Genomic DNA, 22,266 nt, shown 5'->3' with positions numbered 1-22,266 from the left:
CTGGCCAGCTCACAGCAGAAACTAAAGGGAACAGAGTGTCCAGATATTTGGGAACTTAGGGTTTAGAAAAGCCTTTGGACTTCAAACGGTAAGACATGAGACAAAGAATTTAGGCAGTAAAAGTCTGTGGAGATTCAGACAAGTAGAGCCTTCTCAACCAAATATGAGAAATCTCAATAGACACTGAATGATGGTGCGGGTGGGAAAAAATTGCCTCAAACTTATAAATAAGGCAAGTTTGACAACTTAGCTCTAGGGGAACACTGTTGCTGTGGTGTTGGTGTGGTGCTGTGGTGTTCTGCGGAACACTGGGAACACTGTTGCTGTGGTGTTGGTGTGGTACTTAGCTCATGGATGGACTAACTAGAAACTAGGACGTCAGAAAGCCTCTATGTTTCTTGAGGGATCTGTGTTGTGAAAGAAATCCTATGTCTGGGCTGAAAAACTCTTGAATGTTAGACTTTGAAATGTCTTCAGGATCATGTATTTCTACCAGTCACTTGGGGCAACTCACAAGGAAATTATACTAGATGTCCACTTCAGATGTGGCCATGGAACACACACCTTTCCAGAACACAGAAACCATCAAGTACAATGGATAAGGAAGTTCCTCGAGATCCTTCACAATTTTTGTTTAGGTACCAGACATGTTATGTGCCTCCCAATTTTCCCTTAACTCACTGGGATTTTGTATTGTGGTTACCTTATCCCTGATCTGCCACTAAATATTTGGTATGAACTGGGGACAGGCAGTCTGTCTTTTAGTGACCAGGTCACCAAATTTGGAGCAGTCATTTCCATGAAGCCAGATGGAAAGTAATGCATCACTGGTGGACGATGCTGGGCTTTGAGCTTGGATGTAGGGCCTGGGTGGGAATCTGAGCTGGCTTCCTTGGGAAGGGGGATAAAGTGTGCTCTATATGCGGGAGAGACAGTGAAATGAGCATCTTGTGAGAGTAAGGATAGTCAGCAGCAGACAGTTATGTGTTAAGAAATTCCACTTCCTTTTTCCTCCTAATCACACAATTAGATCGCATTTCTTAGCTCCCTTGTGGTTAGATGGTGTCATATAATTGAATTCTGGCTAATGAAATGTGAGCAGAACTGATTCTTGCCACTTTCAGACCTGGCGCATGAAAATGTCCTGCAAAATTTCTCCATGTACTCTTCCCTTCTGGAGGAATACCTGGAAAACTGCAGGCGGAAGGAGTGAAAAGATGAAAGGAGTCTGACTCTTGAATTACTATATATAACACAGCCCCTCTGCCAATTCAAAGTGGACTGTGATGTCAGTGAAAATAGATTTTTATTATTTTAAGCCAGTGAGAGTTTAGAATTATGTACAGGAGTCAGCCTAAACAAATACATGTAACTTGACTTGCTATAAATTCATGTGAAAATACTCTGATTTTACTCTGAACCTAGTAACATACTTACTGAACGTTTAATGGCATGATGCTAAGATATAACTTACATGACAATTTTTTTTTCTTACATGACAATTTAAAGAATGTATTAACTTATTTAGTTCAAGATAAATCAAATAGACCCAATATTTCCTGACAAGTTTCATTTATATATCTTTCAAACTGGTAGCAGATAGGTAAAAACAATTAAAATTGAAAAAATTATACTGGTAATTAAAAGACATTCTTGTTCCCCTTCCTGTAGGTACGTAATTTATTCAGGCTATTAAGCAACTGGAACTTTTCATCCTTCTACTCTGGCAAAGCTTTAGTCAATTTCATATCATGGTCAGGCAGCCATTCATACATACCTGGGGTTTTGCTTTTTGGAGCCTGTTCTCTGGAATTTCTAAAAGAAGAAAAAGACCATTAGAACTCAAAAAAGATAAATGACCTAAAAAAACTAGGCATAAAAAACTCACTTGAAAGACTACTGTACTACTCCCTCATTGTACCAGCAATCAATAAAAAAATGAGAAAGCCCCAGGTTTTAGCTATATCAAAGTTTGTTAGACCCCAATATTACTACATAAACATGGGAGTTTCCCTCTCACCATCCTTTACACGGACTTCTGGACATAAAATATCCCATCTTGGTCACCTGTGTCTACTCTTGAGGACTATGCAAATAAAGAATTTCAAAAGTCTTCTTATAGAGGGAATGAGTCACATATTACAAAAATTATTTTTGTGGGAGATGAACAGCATAGCAGTGTGCTATTCTCAAGTGAGGAAAAAAACGGAGTCTTTGGAGGCAGGTTTGGGAGATATAAATAATATTTTAATTGGTTCCAAGGTTTCAAATACAGTTTGTGTCTTTTCCATACTCTTACTTCTTTGGAAAATGGTAACATCATGTGTTTTTCATGTTTCTATTCTATTAAAAATTATTCCTGACTTATGCATAAATAGAGTCTTCTGAGGAAGGGAGCTGTTACTGAAAAAATTAGCTAACCATGATATTTATCCTAAAACGTGAAGATATGCCCTGACAGAATTACAAATGAAATGCAACTTATTGATAACAGAAGAGCTATGCAAAATGGTGGTTGACAGCAGGGAGAGAGGCCAACATTACCACATATAAAGCAGTCTGGGGGTTAGAGCAAACACCTGTATCTACTGAAATAGTAATGTAAGAGAAAATGACTGATATTTACAATAATGGCCCTGGGTTATCAAGAATAAAACAAAACAACCATTCTTTTCAGAAAGTTCTAAGATATGAGACATTTTCAAAAGGTTTCCATCGAAAGGAAACTCAAAGTTTAAAAACTCTGATACTTGAAAGGATAAACTGAAACTAGCTAGACACATTATTTGGCTGCAGGACAGATATGGCACTACTGTATATGCATTTGCATATATTATCTGAGGATAAAGTTTGAAAGGGCCAAGTCTAAACACAGGATGTACTGTGTAAACTACATGTATGTAGGGGGAGAGATTCTCTTCTGTCATTGCTAGGATGTGCAGATATTTCATATCTTTAAAAAATAATTAAGAAAGAATAATTGTTTTAGGATAGAAAAAATACTCTTACCTTCTAGAGCCTTTAGATCCAGATAAAGAATGGAAAAATACAGACTCAAACTTCCTTAATTCCACGCTTGGCTTGGTTATGTCATTTCTTATACTCTGATGAGTTTCATGTTTATCTTCCTCCGGTAACAACACTTTTTTGGGGGGGGTTTGTTCCTTAACTGAAAAATGGCAATTACTTTCCTTCTTTCGTGTCCGCCTGACTTTCCCAATGAAGAAGTCATCACCACTGTCACTATCCTCAGACATGGAAGATTGTTTGTAAAACCTTTCTTCTGTGCTATCATCAAAATACTCTTTTTCTTCTTCTTGTAATTCTTCTCCATCACTGTTTCCACCAAGTAAGCTATTGGACTCCTTTCCTTTTTTTGTTTTACTTAAGGTTTTCATTTTTGGGTCAGCAGGTGTCTTCCGGGGATCAGAAGGAACTATACCAGCCCTTTCAGAAGGCTTTGATGGAGTATTTGGAATGTCTATAGCATTGGGTCCCTGTTCCATCTTGGTTCTTTTTTCTTTTGAATTTACTGGTTTCTTTGCCAATATTTTGGCTTCTTTTTCTTTCTGTTCACTGATAATAGTTCCTTCATGCTGTAACTTACTGGCATCATCATTTGAACACAAAGTGTCCTTGGAATGATTTTCTTCTGAAGCATTCTCTGATGATTTAACTTCAACAACATTTTGTCTTGCATCTTTAAAGGCTTTGACAGCAGCTACAACAGAAATAGCACATGATTTATTTCATCATTAAAACAAATAATATAAAACATCACCGTTTCAGTACAGTATTTCTTTTTTTAGTATATTTTTCAAAGATTTTATTCATTTATTCATGAGAGACACACACACACAGAGAGAGAGAGAGAGGCAGAGACACAGGCAGAGGGAGAAGCAGGCTCCATGTAGGGAGCCTGACGTCCCCAGGATCACACTGGGCTGAAGGCGGTGCTAAACCGCTGAGCCACCGGGGCTGCCCCAGTACAGTATTTCTTACATTATTTGGAAACACTTAAGAGGACAACTGCAATTATGTTAAACATATTTAATGGGTCTGAAATCACAAAAAAACGTTAATGACCTTAAAACTTAAAACCAAACTTGAAATGCTCAGAGGTATTCAGTTTAAAACTCTTAAAATTAATCATCTTTTCAGGCCTTGGAACTACAAAAAATAGTAAAAAAACTTCACTAAGTACAAATAAATAAAATAAAATGCCAACTTTAATTTCTTTAGCAATAATGTGTTGATATGGTGGTGGTGCATTATAAATTGTGTTTTCAGACATAAAAATAAACATCTTCTAATCTGTGACAACACTGAATTCTTTCAACACAATTTATAATACACACATAAAACGAAAATTATGTGACTAAGTGGCAACATCAAAAGTAATACTATGAATTACATCAATATTTAGCAAATCAATTGTATTTAATGTTACCATGAATATGTTATATATTAATATAAATGTATTCATATGTTAAAATTTAGGAAAAAAATACAGATTTAATTAGACATCAGATAACTTCCATATTTTCAGGCACCTTCCTACATTTAAAAATATTTGAAGGAGATGTTTATAAAAGGCCCTCAAAACAACACAAAAAACCCATAGAAATAAATGAAGTAATTTATTCAAAATCATATATACGAGTGCATTTAAGTACATGGCTTAAAAGTCATCTGATTCATACCTTTTAGCACATCTATTTTTTTCTTCAGAAGAGGATGCATAGCTAGTCTGGCAACTGCTCTTTCAGTTGCAGTAGAATCAGGCTGCAAATTTGAACAACAAACATGGGAATAAAAACAAGATAGTACTCTTAAGAAGTGCATAAAAGAAAATGTATCATAATTTTTTAAAATGAGAGGAAACAGGAATTTGTTAGTATTCTCATTAGAGAAGTCACTTGTATAATCTGATAAAAAATATAAAACTCATGATGACAAAATACAACTGCCCCCGCAACAAATAATATGTAGTCAACTAACAAATATTCTTTGAGAACTTAATATATTTCCAGAACTCTGGTAGGCATTCTGTGTGATATTAAAAAAATGCAATATAGCTTCTACTTTCAAAGAGGGTAAGAGACCTAATTAAAAAGACTAAATTAATATGAAAGAATCAAATAACATATTAGTGATAAGCTCGGTGATATAATTTATAACTATTGTTTATATTTGATATTCCAGTTAATAGAGATGTAAAAATTACATGATGCTAAATATTTGTAGTTTGAATGTCTAGCCTCTCTACTATATTCTCATAACCTTCTACCATTGCTTGGCTAAGAGCCAACACTTCATAAACATCTGACAATGACTGAATTGGAACTGATTATATATTTAACATAATAAAGTTAGAAAATTCATGATTGGGGATAATTCTTTAAATATCATCTGTGGGATGACAACTTCCAAATTTCTAACTGCTATTCTAACTTGAGCTTGAGACTCATCTATGAACCTCCTACCTGACATATGAAGAGAAAATTCTTTTTTCTTTTTTTTTAAAAGTAGGCTCCACACCCATGAGGCTTGAACTCATGACCCAGAGATCAAGACCTGAACTGAGATCAAGAGTTGGATGCTTAACCTACTGAATCACCCACCAGGACCCCCAAGAATTGATAGCCTTCTCAAACCTACTTCTTCAATCTTTCCTTATTATATGTAATTACACTTTTGCTGGTTGGTTAGAGCTAAAACTTAAAGAATTCTTCTATCACATTTCTCCTTCCTTCATAGCTCAGTTAATCCTTTAGCACATCCTGTGGTTTCTAAATGCAAAATATATTCAGGACCCATCACTTCTCATCATTTCTACTCTTCATACTTCTGAACAATTCACTAACACTTAACTGCTGTACCAATGTGATATGCTCAAACCTGATCACTTGCTCTCTGACTCCTGATTTTCCACAGAGTGTCACAGTGAGCTTTTAAAAAAGGTAGCCAGATCACAATATGCCCCTATTTGTTCTTCTTTAAACTTTAGTGCCTTCTGATTCAGCTTAGGCTATTCCATTGCAAGCTCTTCTTTACCTGGAATACTATACTCCTAAATATATACATGGCTGATTATCTCTTATTATTCACCTATCTGCTCTAACGTTATCTCAGCAACACTTCCCATAACTATCTACTTCATATTACTTAGCATTGCATGCCAGGGTCGATATTTTCACATCTCTGAGGCAGCAGCTCTGTTTTTCTCATTGCTATAGACCTAGTGCTTAGAACAGTAACTGCTAACAGTTTGCATTCAATAAACATCCCACAGGATAAATGAATACATTTCACTAGTGTGTCAAATTAGAGCTGTCAGCCTCAAAGTCTTTAATTTTCTCTTCATTGTTAATAGCCCACTATAAAGCTTTTTTCCCTCTTAGTAATACAAATATGAGTACATTAGTAAACACAAGATGATGGCTGTCTGAAGTCTACTGTGTTTGGAGGACTCATCTAAGCAATATTACTCAGAAAATAATTTCTTTAAATTGTATCTGTCATCTACTTATCTTGTATATCGGGTTGAATATCCCCCTAAAATTTATGTCCAAGTACAAACTCAGAATGTGACCTTATTTGGAAACAGAGTCTTTGCAGATATAATTAAAAGGTGATTATGCTGGATTAGGGTGGCCTTCAATCTACTATGACTGATGTCCTCATAAGGGGGACATTTGGATAGAGGCACAGAAAGACAAGGAAGAAGGCAGAGGCAGAGACTGCAGTTATCCTGTCACAGTACAAGGAAGGCCAGAGGCACAAGTTGGAAGAAGCAAGGAAGGGTTCTTCCCTAGAAACTTTTGAGGATCTTAGCCCTACTGCCACCTTAATTTCAGATTTCTAGCCTCCTGAAACATGACAGAATAAATTTCTGTTGTTTTAAACACCTAGTCTGTGGTACTTTGCTAGAGCAGCCTTAGGGTAAAAAACTTTGATTCTCACAGACTCTTAGATATCGCCTCTGTTCAACCTTGTCTAAGAAATGGTAGTCCATTTGGAAACTATTCACTAAGTACAGTGTTAAAATAATCCTTTGCTTCACCACCTTGCTGGATTTCCTGAAGTCCAATATAGGACTTCTTACCCATTTTATCTGCCAGTGGAGATGTATGAGAGTATCTGGAAAGAAAACCTATTGCTGGTATCCTGATTCACTTGGCAACAAGATGGGTTGCTAAACATATAGAATATGCTTGATTTAGTTTTATAGGTTGTATATTAAAAGCTGTAAGACAGAACCCCTTGATGAGGGGCATGATTTTGAGAGTCGTATCAGAATCCTGGAGTCTACAGGCTTCCAGAGGAAAAAAAAAACACATTACACCCCCCTGCCCCCCCCATACAAATCAGGAATCAAAATTGGAGGTCAAAGACCATAGAATAAAAATTTTGTAGGAAAATGATACCGAAATTAGATAAGAATAAAACTACTTCCCAGCACGCAAGGTTTAAAAGAGGTTACATCTCTTCAACTTTTCTCCCTAGAAGGTACTAAGCTCCACTAAAATGAAGAAGGATACAAAGAATGAGGTATGTATGGGATGTAACAGATGGGAGATGCAGGCCAAAGGCATTTTCAGGATGGTGGCAGGAGATACCTGGTGCATTAAACTTACTTTATTTATTTGATTTTATTTATTTGAGAGAGAGCATGGGCAGGGGGAGGGGCAGAGGTGAGGGAGACACTTCCCATTGAGGGCAGAGCCAGATTAGGGGCTTGATCCCAGGACCCCAAAATTATGGCCTGAGTCAAAGTCAAATGCTTACCCTATTGAGCCTCCCAGGTGCTCCTAGTGTATTAAACATCTTGAGAGATTTTGGTATTATACTAGAGTTTGGTACTATACTAGAAAGAAGATAGGAAACTAACATGAAAAAATAAACTGTAGGAAATAGAAATATTATGCAGAAAAAGGAAAAATGATAATTACTCACTACATGACTCACAGTCAAAATAAAAGAATCAATAAATGTACATCTACTCTAAATTTGACCCAAGTGCCTTAGAAGGATGGAAGTTAAGGAGGGTACATATATGACACAGGGGCTGAAGGAGGAAAGAGATCTAAATTCTTATAAACCACCATTAAAGTCAATAGCCAATACTTAAAACATACTAACACACATACTGATGTATAGGGTAAATTCCCTAAAAACCAACTAAAGTTGAATGTCTGGAAGGACTACTGGAAAACTGTCCTTTTCATAAAATAGTTTTGGAGAAGTACTTGATTCTCAAAACTGGTAGCTGGCAAACTGGGTTATGGGCCAGTTCTAAACTGCTGCCTCTCAAAAAAAAAAAAAAAAAAAAGTTTTAAGAAAACAGAGCAAAATTCATTCATTTACATACTATCCATAGCTCTGCTATATCATGTGGCAGAATTGAGTAGTTGTAACAGAGAATGTAAAGCCTGCAAAGCCTAAAATACTTTTTACAGAAAAAGTGACAACTGCTCTAATAATATGCAAGTAGAATCCCTGGGGGGGGGGGGGGGGGGGGGCAAACTAAAAAGTTAGGAATAAAAATTTTTTTTTAGCAGGTTCATGATATTCAAAAGTCCAATTTAAAACAAAAACAGGGACACCAGGGTGGCTTGGTCAGTTGAATGTCTGACTCTTGATTTTGGATCAGGTCATGATCTTGGCATGAGACCAAGCACTGTGTCAGGCTCTGTGTTCCATGCAGAGTCTGCTTGAGATTTTCACTCTTGCTGTCTCTGACCCTAGCCTGCGCCTCATTCTAAATGAAAGAAAGAATGAATGAATGAAATCTTTTAAAAAATATATAAAAATAAAACAAAAACACTATTGTGACAGACTTTTATTGCCAAATCAAAGCAACAAATTACAACTTTAAATGCATTGTTTCCCTGAATGGTGATGTAATTTAAGATTCTGGCTTAGTGGGGACAATCTGGTATTTAGTGAAAAAGCAGCATGTTTTAATAGGCAGGACTTATCTCAGTACAACTGAATGTAAAAAAAATGAGAACGAAACCAATCAGTTCTGAGAAATACACACAGGCCAGAAGCCTGTTCTCTCTCTCTACAAGAAAACAGAAGACCCTCCAGCAGGAGCTGTTACTCCGTAACTGCTTCTTTCACTGTATTTCCACCTTGTAGCTGCTAATAACTCACTTCAAAGGTAGTCCTCAATATATGAACATCTTTATTTGTAAAACAGATAAACTAGGAAATAACTGTTCTAATTACACGAGTTAATTTCAACTGTTTTAGTTAAGAAGTTATAGGAATCCTATATAAATTTTGACTAAATGTGTTCATACAGAATTGTTCAAAAACATACCTGCTACTATTCCAAACTCCTGCTTTGACAACTTGCTAAAAGCTCTGATGAACTGGGTATTCTTTTATTCCAGAGCTAATTACATCCCACCATCTTAGCTATAACAAGTTTTAGAAGACCACTGATAATACTTGCATGTTTAGTGCTGACTCCAAGTAAAAACTATTTTGTTAAGGATCATCATATCACTGAGCTTACTCAGCAATGCCCTGGAAATATCCCAGAGTAACTGTGATTCAGTGATCTGATTTTAGTAAATTTTATTAAAAAAAAAAAAAAAAGCTCTATAATAGGATTTATAATTATAAATTATGTATTACTCTAATAAATGAAGATCTTATTATTCTTATGTGTGTCTTCCCCTATAACTGTACTTTTATATCACAACCTTTGTGGAGGGCATACTTGAAGAGAATATCAGGTTAGCAAGAAGTTAAGACTGATTTTTAAAAAGGCAACTGCACTGCATGATACCAGGGGTGCCATCACATTGGGAGAGTGTAGGGTAGAGCTTATGCATCCATATGGAATAGCAGTGAGCTTATTTATTTATTTAAAGATTTTATTTATTCAGAGAGACACACACAGAAAGAGAGGCAGAGACACAGGCAAGGAGAAGCAGGCTCCATGCAGGGAACCCAACGTGGGACTTGATCCCAGGTCTCTAAGGTCACACCCTGGGCTGAAGGCGGCGCTAAACCGCTGGGCCACAAGGGCTGCCCTAGCAGTGAGTTTAAAGAACATAAAAGGCTTGAGTCTACAAGGTATACAGATATATATATATAATAGTCACTAATCAGGTATGATTACTTAACAACTTAGTATGTAGAATTATATATACCACAGCCTCACTTCTGTAATTATATGGAATTTGTGTTTTTTTAAACAGTAAATGCCATCAGTAAATAAAAATACTATCCTGTCAAAAGTATTTTATTGATAAAAGTAGTTACTTTTAAATATTATATAAAACATATTCTCATCCTTTATGTTTCTTAAGTTTGGCAACTAATATGTACTGACTATGTGGCTTATTTAGGAAATGTATGAGGTGTGGGCATTTAGTTTCCTGTTATCATTCCACACCAGAGAATACATTTTATGCCCCTGGGAAAGTTTTGAATAGCTATAAACATGAGGTCCAATTTATACTATGAGGCAGTGTCCATGTTAACAGTGGCTAAGATAAACACTACTACACAGGTAGGAATGTAATTCTGTTTAAAAGAATGTAGTAAAGGGGATCCCTGGGTGGCGCAGCGGTTTAGCGCCTGCCTTTGGCCCAGGGCGCGATCCTGGAGACCCGGGATCGAATCCCACATCGGGCTCCCGGTGCATGGAGCCTGCTTCTCCCTCTGCCTATGTCTCTGCCTCCCTCTCTCTCTCTGTGTGACTATCATAAATTAAAAAAAAAAAAAAAAAAAAAAGAATGTAGTTAAGAACAACAGGTTGAAAATAAGTGACTTCCTGAATTAATATGAACTCTTTTCAAACTCTTTAAAAAAACTGTAGATGGAACAATCCTAAACTCACTTTACAAAGTCATTAAAACTGTGATATCAAAACCAGATAAGAATACTACAAAAAAAGAAAACTATAGTTCTATATCCCTGATAAATATATGTAAAAATTCTAGACAAAATTCTAGCAAATCAAACTCTGTAGCACAATAAAAAGTGGAATCATTGAAATGCAAGCATGGTTCAATATATGCAAGTCAATTTACATTATGCATTACACCAGCAGAGTAAAAATCCTATGATTTTCTCTCTAGATGCAGAAAGAGAAAATTCAACAATCTTTCATGATAAAAGCTCTAAAAGAGGATATAAAAAGCCTATTTCAACATAATAAAGGTCATATATAACAAACCTAGAGCTAATAAATTCAACAGTAATAAACTGAAAGCTTTTCCTCTGAAGTCAGAAACAAGGGAGCCCATTCTTGCTATTTCTTTTTCAATATGGGACTAGAAACCCTAGCCAGAGCAATTACGTGAGAAAAAGAAATAAAAAGCATCCAAGTTAGAAAAAAGTAAAATGGTCTCTGTTTATGTGGTATGCAGTTATATAAAGAAAATCCTAAAAACTCCAAAAAACAAAACTAATAAATAACTTCAGGAAAGTTACTGGATAGAACACCAATGTACAAAAATCCAGTTGCATTCCTATGAAATATCTGAAAGATAAATAAAACAATCCTATTTATAATACCATCAAAAATAATCAAATGCTTGGGAATAAGTACAACAAAGAAAGTGAAAGATCTGTATATTGAAGATTCTAAGACTTAAATGACAGAAACTGAAGAGGACACAAAAAATTGGAAAAATATCTCATCATTATGGATTGGAAAAACTATTATTGTTAAAATATCCATAGTACTCAAATATATCTATAAATTCAATGTAATCCCTATCAAAATCCCAGTGGCATTTTTCATAGGAAAATAAAATTCCTAAAATTGGTATGGAACTTCAAAAGATCCCCAAGAGCCATAACAATCTTGAGAAAGAAGAACAAAGATGGAGGCATTATGCTTCCTAATTTCAAACTACAATACAAAGCTGCAAAAATAAAACCAGTATGGTACTGACATTAAAACAGATACATATAGTAATGGAAGAGAATTGAGAATGTACATACAGTAAATTGCTATTTGACAAGAAAGCCAAGAATACCTGACAGGCGAAAAGACAGTCTTTTCAAAAAATGATATGGAAAAACTGGATATTCATATGCTAAAGAATGAAACTAGACCCATATCCTACACGACTCATAAAAATTAACTTGAATTGGACTAAAAAGACTTAAATGTGAAACCTGAGACCGTTAAGACTCCTAGGAACACGTACGGAAAAAACTTCCTTGACTCTGGTCTTGGCAATGAGTTTTTGGATGTGACACCAACACAAGCAACAAAAGCAAAAATAAACAAGTGGGGCTACATCAAACTATAAATTTACCGCAAGACAAAAGAAACAATCAACAAAATGAAAAGGCAATCTACACTATCAGAGAAAATGTTTGCAAACTGTATCTCAGACAAGGGGCTAATATCCACAGTATGGAAGGAACTCATATAATGCAACAGTAAATAAATAAAATAAAATAAAAATCTGACTAAAAAATGGGCAGAGGACTTGAACAAATATTTTTCCAAAGAAAAAGTAGCCGAGAGGTACATGAAAAGAAGCTCAACACTAATAATCACTGGGGGAAATGTAAATCAAAACCACAATGAGATATTACCTCACACTTGTCAGAATGGTCAGTATCAAAAAAAAAAAAACAAAAACAAAAACAAAAAAAAGAACTAACAAGTGCTGGCAAGTCTGTGGAGAAAAGGGAACCCTGGAGCACTGCTGGTGAGAATGCAAACTGGTACAGACACTAGGGAAAACAGATGAGGTTCCTCAACAAATTAGTACTAGAGCTACCATATGATCCAGCAATCCCACTCCAGCTATACACTTGAAGCAAATGAAATCACTATCTCAAAGAGATACTGTATTCACTGAAGTATCAGTCATGACAACCAAGAGGAGGAAACAACCAAGAGTCCACTGACAAATGAAATGAATACAGAAAACATGGTGCGTGTGTGTGTGTGTGTGTGTGTGTAGATAGATGTATACATACAGAAATGAGATATCTATATATACATCTATCTACACAAAATGGAATATTATTTAGTTATGAGAAAGAAGAACATCCTTCTATCTACAACAATATGGATGAACCTGGTAGGCATTACAACGAGTGAAAGAAATCATACAGAGAAAGACAAAGGCTGCATAGTATAACTTATATGTGGAATCTTAAAAAAAGAAACTTACAGAGGCAATAACAGACTGTTGGTTACCACAGACTTGTGGTGGCAATGGAGGAAACAGGGAGATTTTGGTCAAAGGGTATAAACTTCCAATTAAAAGATGAGTAAGTTCTACAGATCTGATATTTAGCTGGTGGTTACAGACAACAACATTATACACTTTAAAGTTTGTTTTTTTTTTTCAATTTAAAGTTTCTAAAGGAGTAAATCTTAAATGCATGCAACACACACAAAACTGTAATTACATAAGGTGACGGACATGATAATTAACCATCTTATGGTAATTTTTCATAATATATATGCGTATCAAACCTTCAAGTTGTATAACTTAAACCTATACAGTATTTGTTATATGTCAATTATATCTCAATAAAGCTAGAATAAAAAAATACAAAATTTTTTACCAAAATATTTGAAGTTAATGTATCAGAATCTTTAGGCAAAAAGAAAAGAAATAGCTTCTCAACTTCTCATTCATTTAACTGGAAATCTACTTATCAATAATGTAGTCTTGTAGGTATGTGATAAACCTACTTTGTACCATAATATTTGAGAATACACATTTTAGTATGTCCTATTGCTTCTAAGTTTTATAAATGGGCAATTTTGTTAAAGTTGGCTACATAATATCATCACCAAATATCTTAGAGAACAAACTACTCTTGTTTACTGAAATATGAAAATGTCAGTTATTTAAGAATACTTAAACATCAAAAGATAATGCAGTGTAGAAATGCCATAAAACTCTTGCTGAGTATGTAAGGGTGCACAAAACATTTAATTTTTTTTTGGCAAAACAAAACAACACTGAGAAGGTAAGGCCTGGCATTTTTACATCTGATGCAATCAGGCCTTTGAAGGGCATCAAAAATGCATTACCAGAATGTGGGATCTGGAAGGGTTTATTAGAGAAATGAAGGAAAAAGAAACAAAACAAAATAAAAAAAAGCAAGAGCCAGACAGTAAGTGAACTGCATGAATGGCAAAGCAACACTGATTAGACTGCAGAAACTCCTAGAAATTTAAGCCTCTTCCCTTTGCTAACCAGCAATCTTTGCAAAGAGATTACATTGTATGGATCTCCTTAAGGTATAGTTAGTACTTCAAACTTCCTTACCTTTGGTTGTTAGTTGTTTTTAATTAATTTATATATGTTCTTGATGATCTGTTAATTTGCAAATCTGAGTAGCTTATGATTTGGGGAGTAGAAAAAATATTCTAATGGGGAAAAACTGCAAATGGAAAAATTGTTAATGGCATATGCATAGGTTCACGTTTTATAAATACTAAGGATTTCAGCTTTCATTCTTCAAAGACCAATAAAAAAAGGGACACATGGTATTTCTTAAAATGTTTGATTTAAATAAAGTCTTAGTTAAAATTATCACATTTTAAAAATGACAGCAATCATTTAAATTTTATTTCTCCTAAGTAAAAAATGTCAAATTTAACAGTTTAAACTCCTGTTTAATCTTATTGTTAACAAAGCAATTTGAAATCATTCAATGCATTCTTGAATTCTAATTTTAACAAGAGGTACAGGGAATATAGATCACTTATTTTATCCAATAATTAGACTAACAGTCTTGATTTGATTTCAAGATTACTTAGCCAGTTAGGAACTCACAGTCAGGTTTTTTAATTCAGTCTAGTATTCTCAACCAGTTTTATTCTAAACCACTTGAGATAACTTTCACTCATTTTCTGACATTTTCAAGCCCCCATCAAATCTTTTTGGATAGAAATTAAATATAAGCATTAAAAAGGAGGCTTGTAAAGTAAGTAGGCAAAGGTTCAAAGCTTTGGCTAAAGTCCCTGAACTGAGGGGAAGAACTTGCTGGAGTAAGCAGGGCAGGACCTGTTAGGAGACCTTTCAAATCCTTTATCTCTTATTTCACTACCGTCCATCTTCCTTCCTCACTTGCTTTATCCCTCTTCATATGTTTACTTATATTTATACTTGTATAAGCATGCCTCAATATGTGAAGGCATGATCTTACACATAAGGACACAAACACCATCTTTTGAGGCTCACAATCTTGCTTTAATATTAAAGGTTAAGACAAATGATCAACTAATTCATCCAAGACAGAATGTGATAAACTTCACTGAAGATATGAAAAATGTAATGGAGGTTTACAGAAGAAATTCGAATACAGTCATATACCTTAAATGTACACAAACTTATTTTGAAGCTTAAAAGGCTAAGTATTCTCTATGAACAGTTTTTACACCTGCATGAAGAAAGACTTCATAATATTAGAGGGTATGAAGGAACCACAGCTTTCCTTATTTAATGTTGACACAACATTTGCCATGGAAAATTCTCAGGAAACTGCGGTTTTCACACACCTCCAGTTTCTTCCATTTCAAATAAATTCAATAAAAAAGGGGAAAACACCTCATCTTTTTATGGAAAAATTTTATTTTGGCATATGGGTATTTATTATGAACACAAGCATTTGGTGTTCAATTCTGAAAAGAATTTTGAGAATGTACATGTGAATATAAACAAGAGTCTAAAAATGAAAAAGCTCTCTTACATGCAACGTTCATTCTTGCGAAATGCTGCCTACAACAAACTGAGTGAACTGGCAGAGGTAGAATGCTGATAGCAGTATTCTTAATAATATTAATTAGACTTCATTTCCAGGTTTCACCTGAAGTTATATTCTTTGCATTTATTAAAAACATGTAGGGGGGTAATAAGGAACAGCCCATTCAGCTGGAACAGAAGAACTGTAGCAATCCTAAGGCTTAGAGTCCACACTGAAAACAAGAGGAGACCTTTCTGCATTTGTTTAACTCTAACAATCCCTGGGACACCATGATTCTAAAATGCAGTCTTGCAAATAGGACCCATACCAAACTTTTTCTCCTGAACTTTTATTTTGTAGGCAGAGACCAGGGTTTAGACCTTGGACCTGCCATCTGCTAAGGACTGACAATAGGTATATTTTTACCTTTCCAGGCCCATTTGTCCCTTCGTTAAATGGAGTTATCTTCCCTGAGAAAGCTAACATATATAAAGCACCTAATGAGTCAGCAACTGTTAACAGATGGTAATAGATAATAATTTGCTTCCCCTTATCCTGTACTTAATATACCTGTTTTTTAATTCCTTACGAGATTATATATTCCTCTAGAAAATACTGTGTTTCCTATCCCCTTCCTTTCTTCCACACTGCCTTGCTGATTGCTTTGCATGCAACATATGTTTTGAATTGAGAAGCTCCTGAAATCCTGGCACCAGCTCTCTGGAAATGTCAAAATTTTCATCTTTCAACTCTCTAGCTTTAAACTTTCATCATATACATATCAATTGCCTACTTAACCCTTCTACCCCTTTTCTGCGTTTGAAAAATGAAGACACTACTATTACTACACACACACACACACACACACACACACACACACACACGTGGGTGCACACATGTGCAGCTGAATGCTTTCTACATGAGATCACTGTTGTAAGATCAATTGAGATAAGAGCGATATGGAAGAACTGTGCAAGCTGTAAGATATTACATAAATTAGTTTGCTCTGCTATGATGGTCAGATAGCCTCAAATGTGCAGAGCTTTATGTAATGGACTTCATTCCCGTGAGGTTACCTTCCACTGAGCTCACTACCTAGGACTGAAGAACAATCAATGCTCTCTCCACAACAGTGCTTAACAGTGCTGCCTGCCTCATTTTTAGAGGTTTAATTTATTAACAGATTTTCAAACAGAAGAACTTGAATCCAATGGAAGAATATTGCAAATGGAATAAAACACTAACTAACAAAATAGGTGAAATTAAATAGCTTGGGAGGAACCTGAAATGATGTCTTAAGCAGGGCAGTTTCCCTTGGCTTTAAATCCCTCCAGGGTTCTATCAAGAACTTGGATGGAATATATGTTTCTTCTTCCTCCCTCTACACTTCCCCTTCTTTCCTTGCTTTTTTTTGGAGGAAGGTATAAACAGAGCAGAAATGTAATCAGATTTCACCTGACCCTTGATGGTGAGATCCTAAGCTTTTTATCTGATTTAGTAGTGAATCTCATGACTATAGGAGCACTTGGGTGGCTCAGTCAATTAAGCATCTGACTCCTGATTTCAGCTTAGGTCATGACCTCAGGGTTGTGAGATCTAGCACAATGGCCACTTCTGGGCTCTGTGCTCTGTGCTCAGCAGGGAGTCTGCTTGTCCCTCACCACCACCCACCCCACTCATGCACAAACATGCTCTCTAAAATAAATAAATTTTTAAATGATTTCATGACTACAAATCTTGTCATATGCAAGTGAATTTATTAATACAAAATAACAATAAGCTAATATAGATGTTTGTTGACTCATTTTTTTTTGATAAATGACATTTCACACACTGTATGAAGTTGAATGAAGGGTTGTAAATAGAAGAGGATACCCTAAGAAACTGATTTTACAAATATTACACATACACCAATATTAGTTTTCCAAAGTGAAAAGAATCTAGCAGAGAAGATCCCTTTTACTTTCACTGTAAATTAAACATTAGTGAATACTTTTAGAATTCAGCAACCAGAAAGCTCAAAAAATTTATTCTGGAAAATGATTATTTTTTTAAGCTCTCAAGAGAAAACAAAAATACATTCTATAACATTTTTATTCAATTACCACTACTCTGATTTAACATCATTATTTTTTTCTGAGATACAGACCAAACCACAGTTTAAAACTATAATAATTTTTTTCCTCTCTTTGTGAAAAAATTCTATGAAATAAAAATATTTACTGTAAAATTATGCTACTACAAAATAAAAGCCTGTTGTAAAATCGTCTTCATGGATTTAGTGTTGCTCTTATCAGGACAATGACAACAAAAAAATTCTCTCTCCCCTCAAACAAAAAACTTTCATATTCTGCCTTTCCTAAAAATGCTTTAAAATTTAGCATGTCTCATATTACTTGCAGGAAAGTCACTGCTAGTCTATATAAACAGAACATTTCTTCCTAAGGGCCAGAAGAGGCAAACTGACATCTATAGTTGGAGATTCCAACATACGACTCTGGGTAATAAAACAAGTGGACAGAAAATCAGTAAAGACATAAATCACCTGAGCAACACCAACAGTTAATGTGACCTACTTGACATTTTTAGGAAACTAATTCCCAGAGAAAACAACTGTTTTCAAGTGCATATGAAATATTCACCATGATAAGCCATATTCTGGACCACAAATAAAAATCATAAAAAGCCTGCTCATAGATCATAAAAGAAAGAGTACTGAAGAGATACCTGGGAGACCCTCTAACTGTTCAAAATTAATATAAGTTTCAAAGGAAATTTGAAACACTGTGAACTCAATGAAAATAAGAACTATTGAATTTAAGGGTGCAGCTAAAGGAATGCTTAAAAAAGGCATCTCTGTAACACCAAACGCTTGTTACAAAAGAAGAAAGGTCTCAAACTGGTAACCAAAGCTTCCACATTAAAAAAGTAGAAAAGAACAAAGTGGACATAAAAGTAAGAAACATGAAATAATATACATTAGAGCAAATGCCAATGGAAGAGAAAACAGAAAACAACACAGAAACATCTGTTAATGCAAAATCTGTTCTCAGGCTGGAAATGTCTCATGTAAACATTAGCAAAGCGGGCAAAAATGAAAAAGGGGAAATAGTAAGGAGCAGGAGAACTGAGTGAAAGTCCCATTTAACAGTGGTGTACTGTACTCAGCTCACTTTATTCGTCTGACCTTTGTTTTTTTCATTTGTAAAAAGGGGGTAAAAACAAATTTTTCATGGGGTAGTAAATAAAAGAGATTAAATGAAATAGTCATAAAAATTATTTGGAAAAAAGAAAAATAATCTTTGTCCTGATTAGTAAGATTAACAGACTAATTGTTATCTAACACATAAATGCCACCTTAAGTTCAGCATGCCTTTAAGGACCATGAAGGTATGATATCAGAAGTAATGCAAAATTCATAAATCACCATAAGAAATATTATTTTGGTGGCAATAATGGAACTCAAGTAGGGAAAAATCATTATATACTAATAGTAACTGGCTTATTGGTAAGTTTTTTCTTTAAGGAAAATGGTGACAAGGAAAAGTAAGTCAACCACATAAATAAGCAACTTTTCTTAAAACAAAGACAATCCATTACAGAATATACCTTTTTGCAGACTTTTTCAAAGTTGATATCATCACCAAGAGCAGATTTAGTTACTATATCAGGTTTTAATTCCTGTAAAAAAAAAAAAAAAAAAGGAATTTTGGTTATAAGTCTAATTTACTTTTTTTGGGTGAGGGCAGGAGGGAGAGAGAGAAGAGAAAGAGAAAGAATCTTAAGCAGGCTCAATCCCACACCAGAGCTTGATGTAGGCTGGATCTCATGACCTTGAGATCATGATCTAAGCTGAAATCAAGAGTAGGATGCTTAACTGACTGAGCCACCCAGGCTCCCCAGTTATGAGTCTAATTTTAAAGCATCACTCATTATTATGAGGTACATTTCTTTCCAAGTTTTGTTTATTTAAGTAATCTGATATTAAATAGGTTCTTAATATTTAGAGGAGAATAACTCCTAACAGAGTATCATGCTATGAAAAACCACAGCAAAATGAATTTAAGAGCTAATGCTAATTACACTCATTTCATGGAAGCCAGATAATTCCACGTGCCATAAAATCTCCAGCTTAATAACAGTTCTTTAATTGAAATAAGATTGAAATAACTCAAAATATTAATTTCAGACTTGTAAAGTTCAAAGAAATTATTACCTATTTTAATGACATTTCAGGACATTAGCAATTGTATCATTCTATAGAGAAGTGTAAAGATTATAGAGAAATACTTAATTTTAATTAATGATTAAAAAATCTAAGCTACAAAATACTTTTATGTTATACAAGGCATTAATCCAAATTTACTTCAGAAAATTAAAAATCAGAAAAGCAGAGAAAAAATAAGTAAAATTACTAGCAATATTTACATGGTTATAATTTTCCTGTACACCTTCTACGTTTTTAAGAGAATTAAGTTTGACATACATTTCATTAAGGAATGATGACTTTAGATCATACAAAAATGAAATTTCTTGTAGCAGTTATCAAGTTATTCTACTGTGCGTGAAAAAATACAATGAACATTTTCGCAATTTTTTATAGTATTTGGAGGAAAGCTAAATAAAATCAGATAGTTTTAAAACAATATTGAGTGACAGTAAGAGAAGTGTGATATGGTAAAAACTATACAGGTATTATTCCATAAAATTATTTGAATTATATACATATTTTTAAGATTTACCTATTTATTTGAGAGAGAGAGAGAGAGAGAGAGAGAGAGAGAGAGTGTCTGAAGCAGACTCCACACTGAGCACAGAGCTCAGTGCAGGGCTTGATTTCATAGGAGCCTGAGATAATGACTTGAGTCAAAACCAAGAGTCAGAGGCTTTAACCAACTATGCCACCCAGGTGCCCCTAAATTATATTTTAAACAAAAATAGGACTATAGTGCCTGGGTGGTTCAATTTGTTTAGCCTCCAAGTCTTGATTTCAGTGCAGGTCATGATCTCAGGGTCATGAGACGGAGCCCTGCCTGGGACTCCACGCTCAGTGGGAAGTCTGCATCTTTCTCTCTCCCTCTCTCCACTGTACACTCTATACACTCGCATGCTCTCTCTCTCTAATCAACCCATCAATCAATCTTTAAAAACAGACCATTGCATTTCGTAAACTAGTTTAATCATTTAATGACATGGCAAATGTCTAACCATTTTCTTTTCATTCTCTTACATCACTGCCCTTATTTGTTTGACCAAATTAACATATGGACATTAATATATTTTCTAATGTTTATAATCTTTTTATAAATAAGAATGGAGCAATTACCTTTATACACATTGATTTGTGTAACTCCTGAAAAATTGCCACATACTCTGTAGTAAAGACCTATACCATACTTTTGGAAAAAGAGTAGAATGGGGAAAAAAAAGAAACACTGATAATAATGGTCCAATGCCAAAAAGATCAGAAAGTGCAGTTCTTGGGAATACTCAATTTTATTTCATATACACTAACACAACTGTAAAAAATATGTATGTAAAACAAATCTATATAAAGAGCACAAAAATAATATTCTTTTAAGTGTGTGTGTGTGTGTATAATATGTCTTTAGAAACTGATGAACTAATTTGAAAGATGACTTCCCTGTCAGTTTAAAGTCAGTAAAACTATTTATAGTTTAAAAAAATCCAAAATTTTTTGTTGGCTGGCTGTATCTTTTTCTATTCTGTAAGTAAAAAAAATCAATCTCAAGAGAAAATCAGTTAAATGTTATTGTGTATGAACATAATACATGCAGAGGATAACGTTGCTTACATTTCAACTCATCCACATACTCCCTCCAAAAGAATAAATTCAACAAGGACTACATGAACCAAGCCTTCATCATTATTAGGAGACAGAGGATACAATAAATTTCAAAATATCTCCAAGTTGAGAAACTAACACCAAATTCAACAGAGCACTCACTGAATTGCAAGCTTGCACATACTGAAAGCTAGGGAATAGAAGATTAAGATGCTGGGAAAATAAAAAGGTGAGTGGAGTGAAGGACATATATAAGTGAAGACAAAAAGCATCATGAGAAAGTGAAAACTACCACAAAGAGTCAAAATGGATTTAAGTCTGAGACTTGGTAATTCATAGCACTGAACATAGAGAAGGGCTTGAAAGCAAGTGGTTCTGAAAAAGCATGTGGCCTCAAGAAGTAGGCTCTGGGGAGAATCAGATAAATGGGGGTTGTGCCTCTCCTTTCATATATAATGATGAAGGTAAAGAAGAAAGAGAGAAATTAAGGGCCCTATGGAGACAAAAGAAAAGACATGTAAATCAATTCCTCCTTATCAACACCCGTTAAAAAAGAAATACCCTTTGCCAAACTTACATGAGGTGGACCCTGACTACCAAATGGTGAGTATTAAAAACAAACAAACAAAAAACACCAAATGAATTCATATAAAAATTCAGGTAAAGGAAAACAGAAAATGTAAATAAAAATATTTTATCTGAGGGGTGCTAGGGTGAGTCAGTCCGTTGAGTATATGATTTGATTTCAGCTTAGGTCA

The 22,266-nt window shown here is 34.7% G+C and overlaps 1 protein-coding gene across 5 annotated transcripts in view; it reads right to left on the bottom strand.

Moving 5' to 3' along the window:
* The window catches only part of SRFBP1 (serum response factor binding protein 1), a 64,432-nt gene that overhangs the window by 2,751 nt on the left and 39,415 nt on the right, over nucleotides 1-22,266 (bottom strand). For all 5 annotated transcript variants that reach the window (XM_038551931.1, XM_038551933.1, XM_038551930.1 and 2 more), the window contains 4 exons: nucleotides 19,312-19,383; nucleotides 4,704-4,785; nucleotides 3,010-3,721; nucleotides 1,778-1,815 (listed from right to left, as the gene is read on the bottom strand). In XM_038551931.1, coding sequence (XP_038407859.1) covers nucleotides 1,778-1,815; nucleotides 3,010-3,721; nucleotides 4,704-4,785; nucleotides 19,312-19,383 — 904 coding nt within the window. The remainder of the gene's footprint in view (nucleotides 1-1,777; nucleotides 1,816-3,009; nucleotides 3,722-4,703; nucleotides 4,786-19,311; nucleotides 19,384-22,266) is intronic.

Source organism: Canis lupus, chromosome 11, assembly GCF_011100685.1.
Source record: "Canis lupus familiaris isolate Mischka breed German Shepherd chromosome 11, alternate assembly UU_Cfam_GSD_1.0, whole genome shotgun sequence".
Taxonomy (NCBI): Eukaryota; Metazoa; Chordata; class Mammalia; order Carnivora; family Canidae; genus Canis; species Canis lupus.
This window is presented reverse-complemented; position numbering and strand designations above follow the sequence as displayed.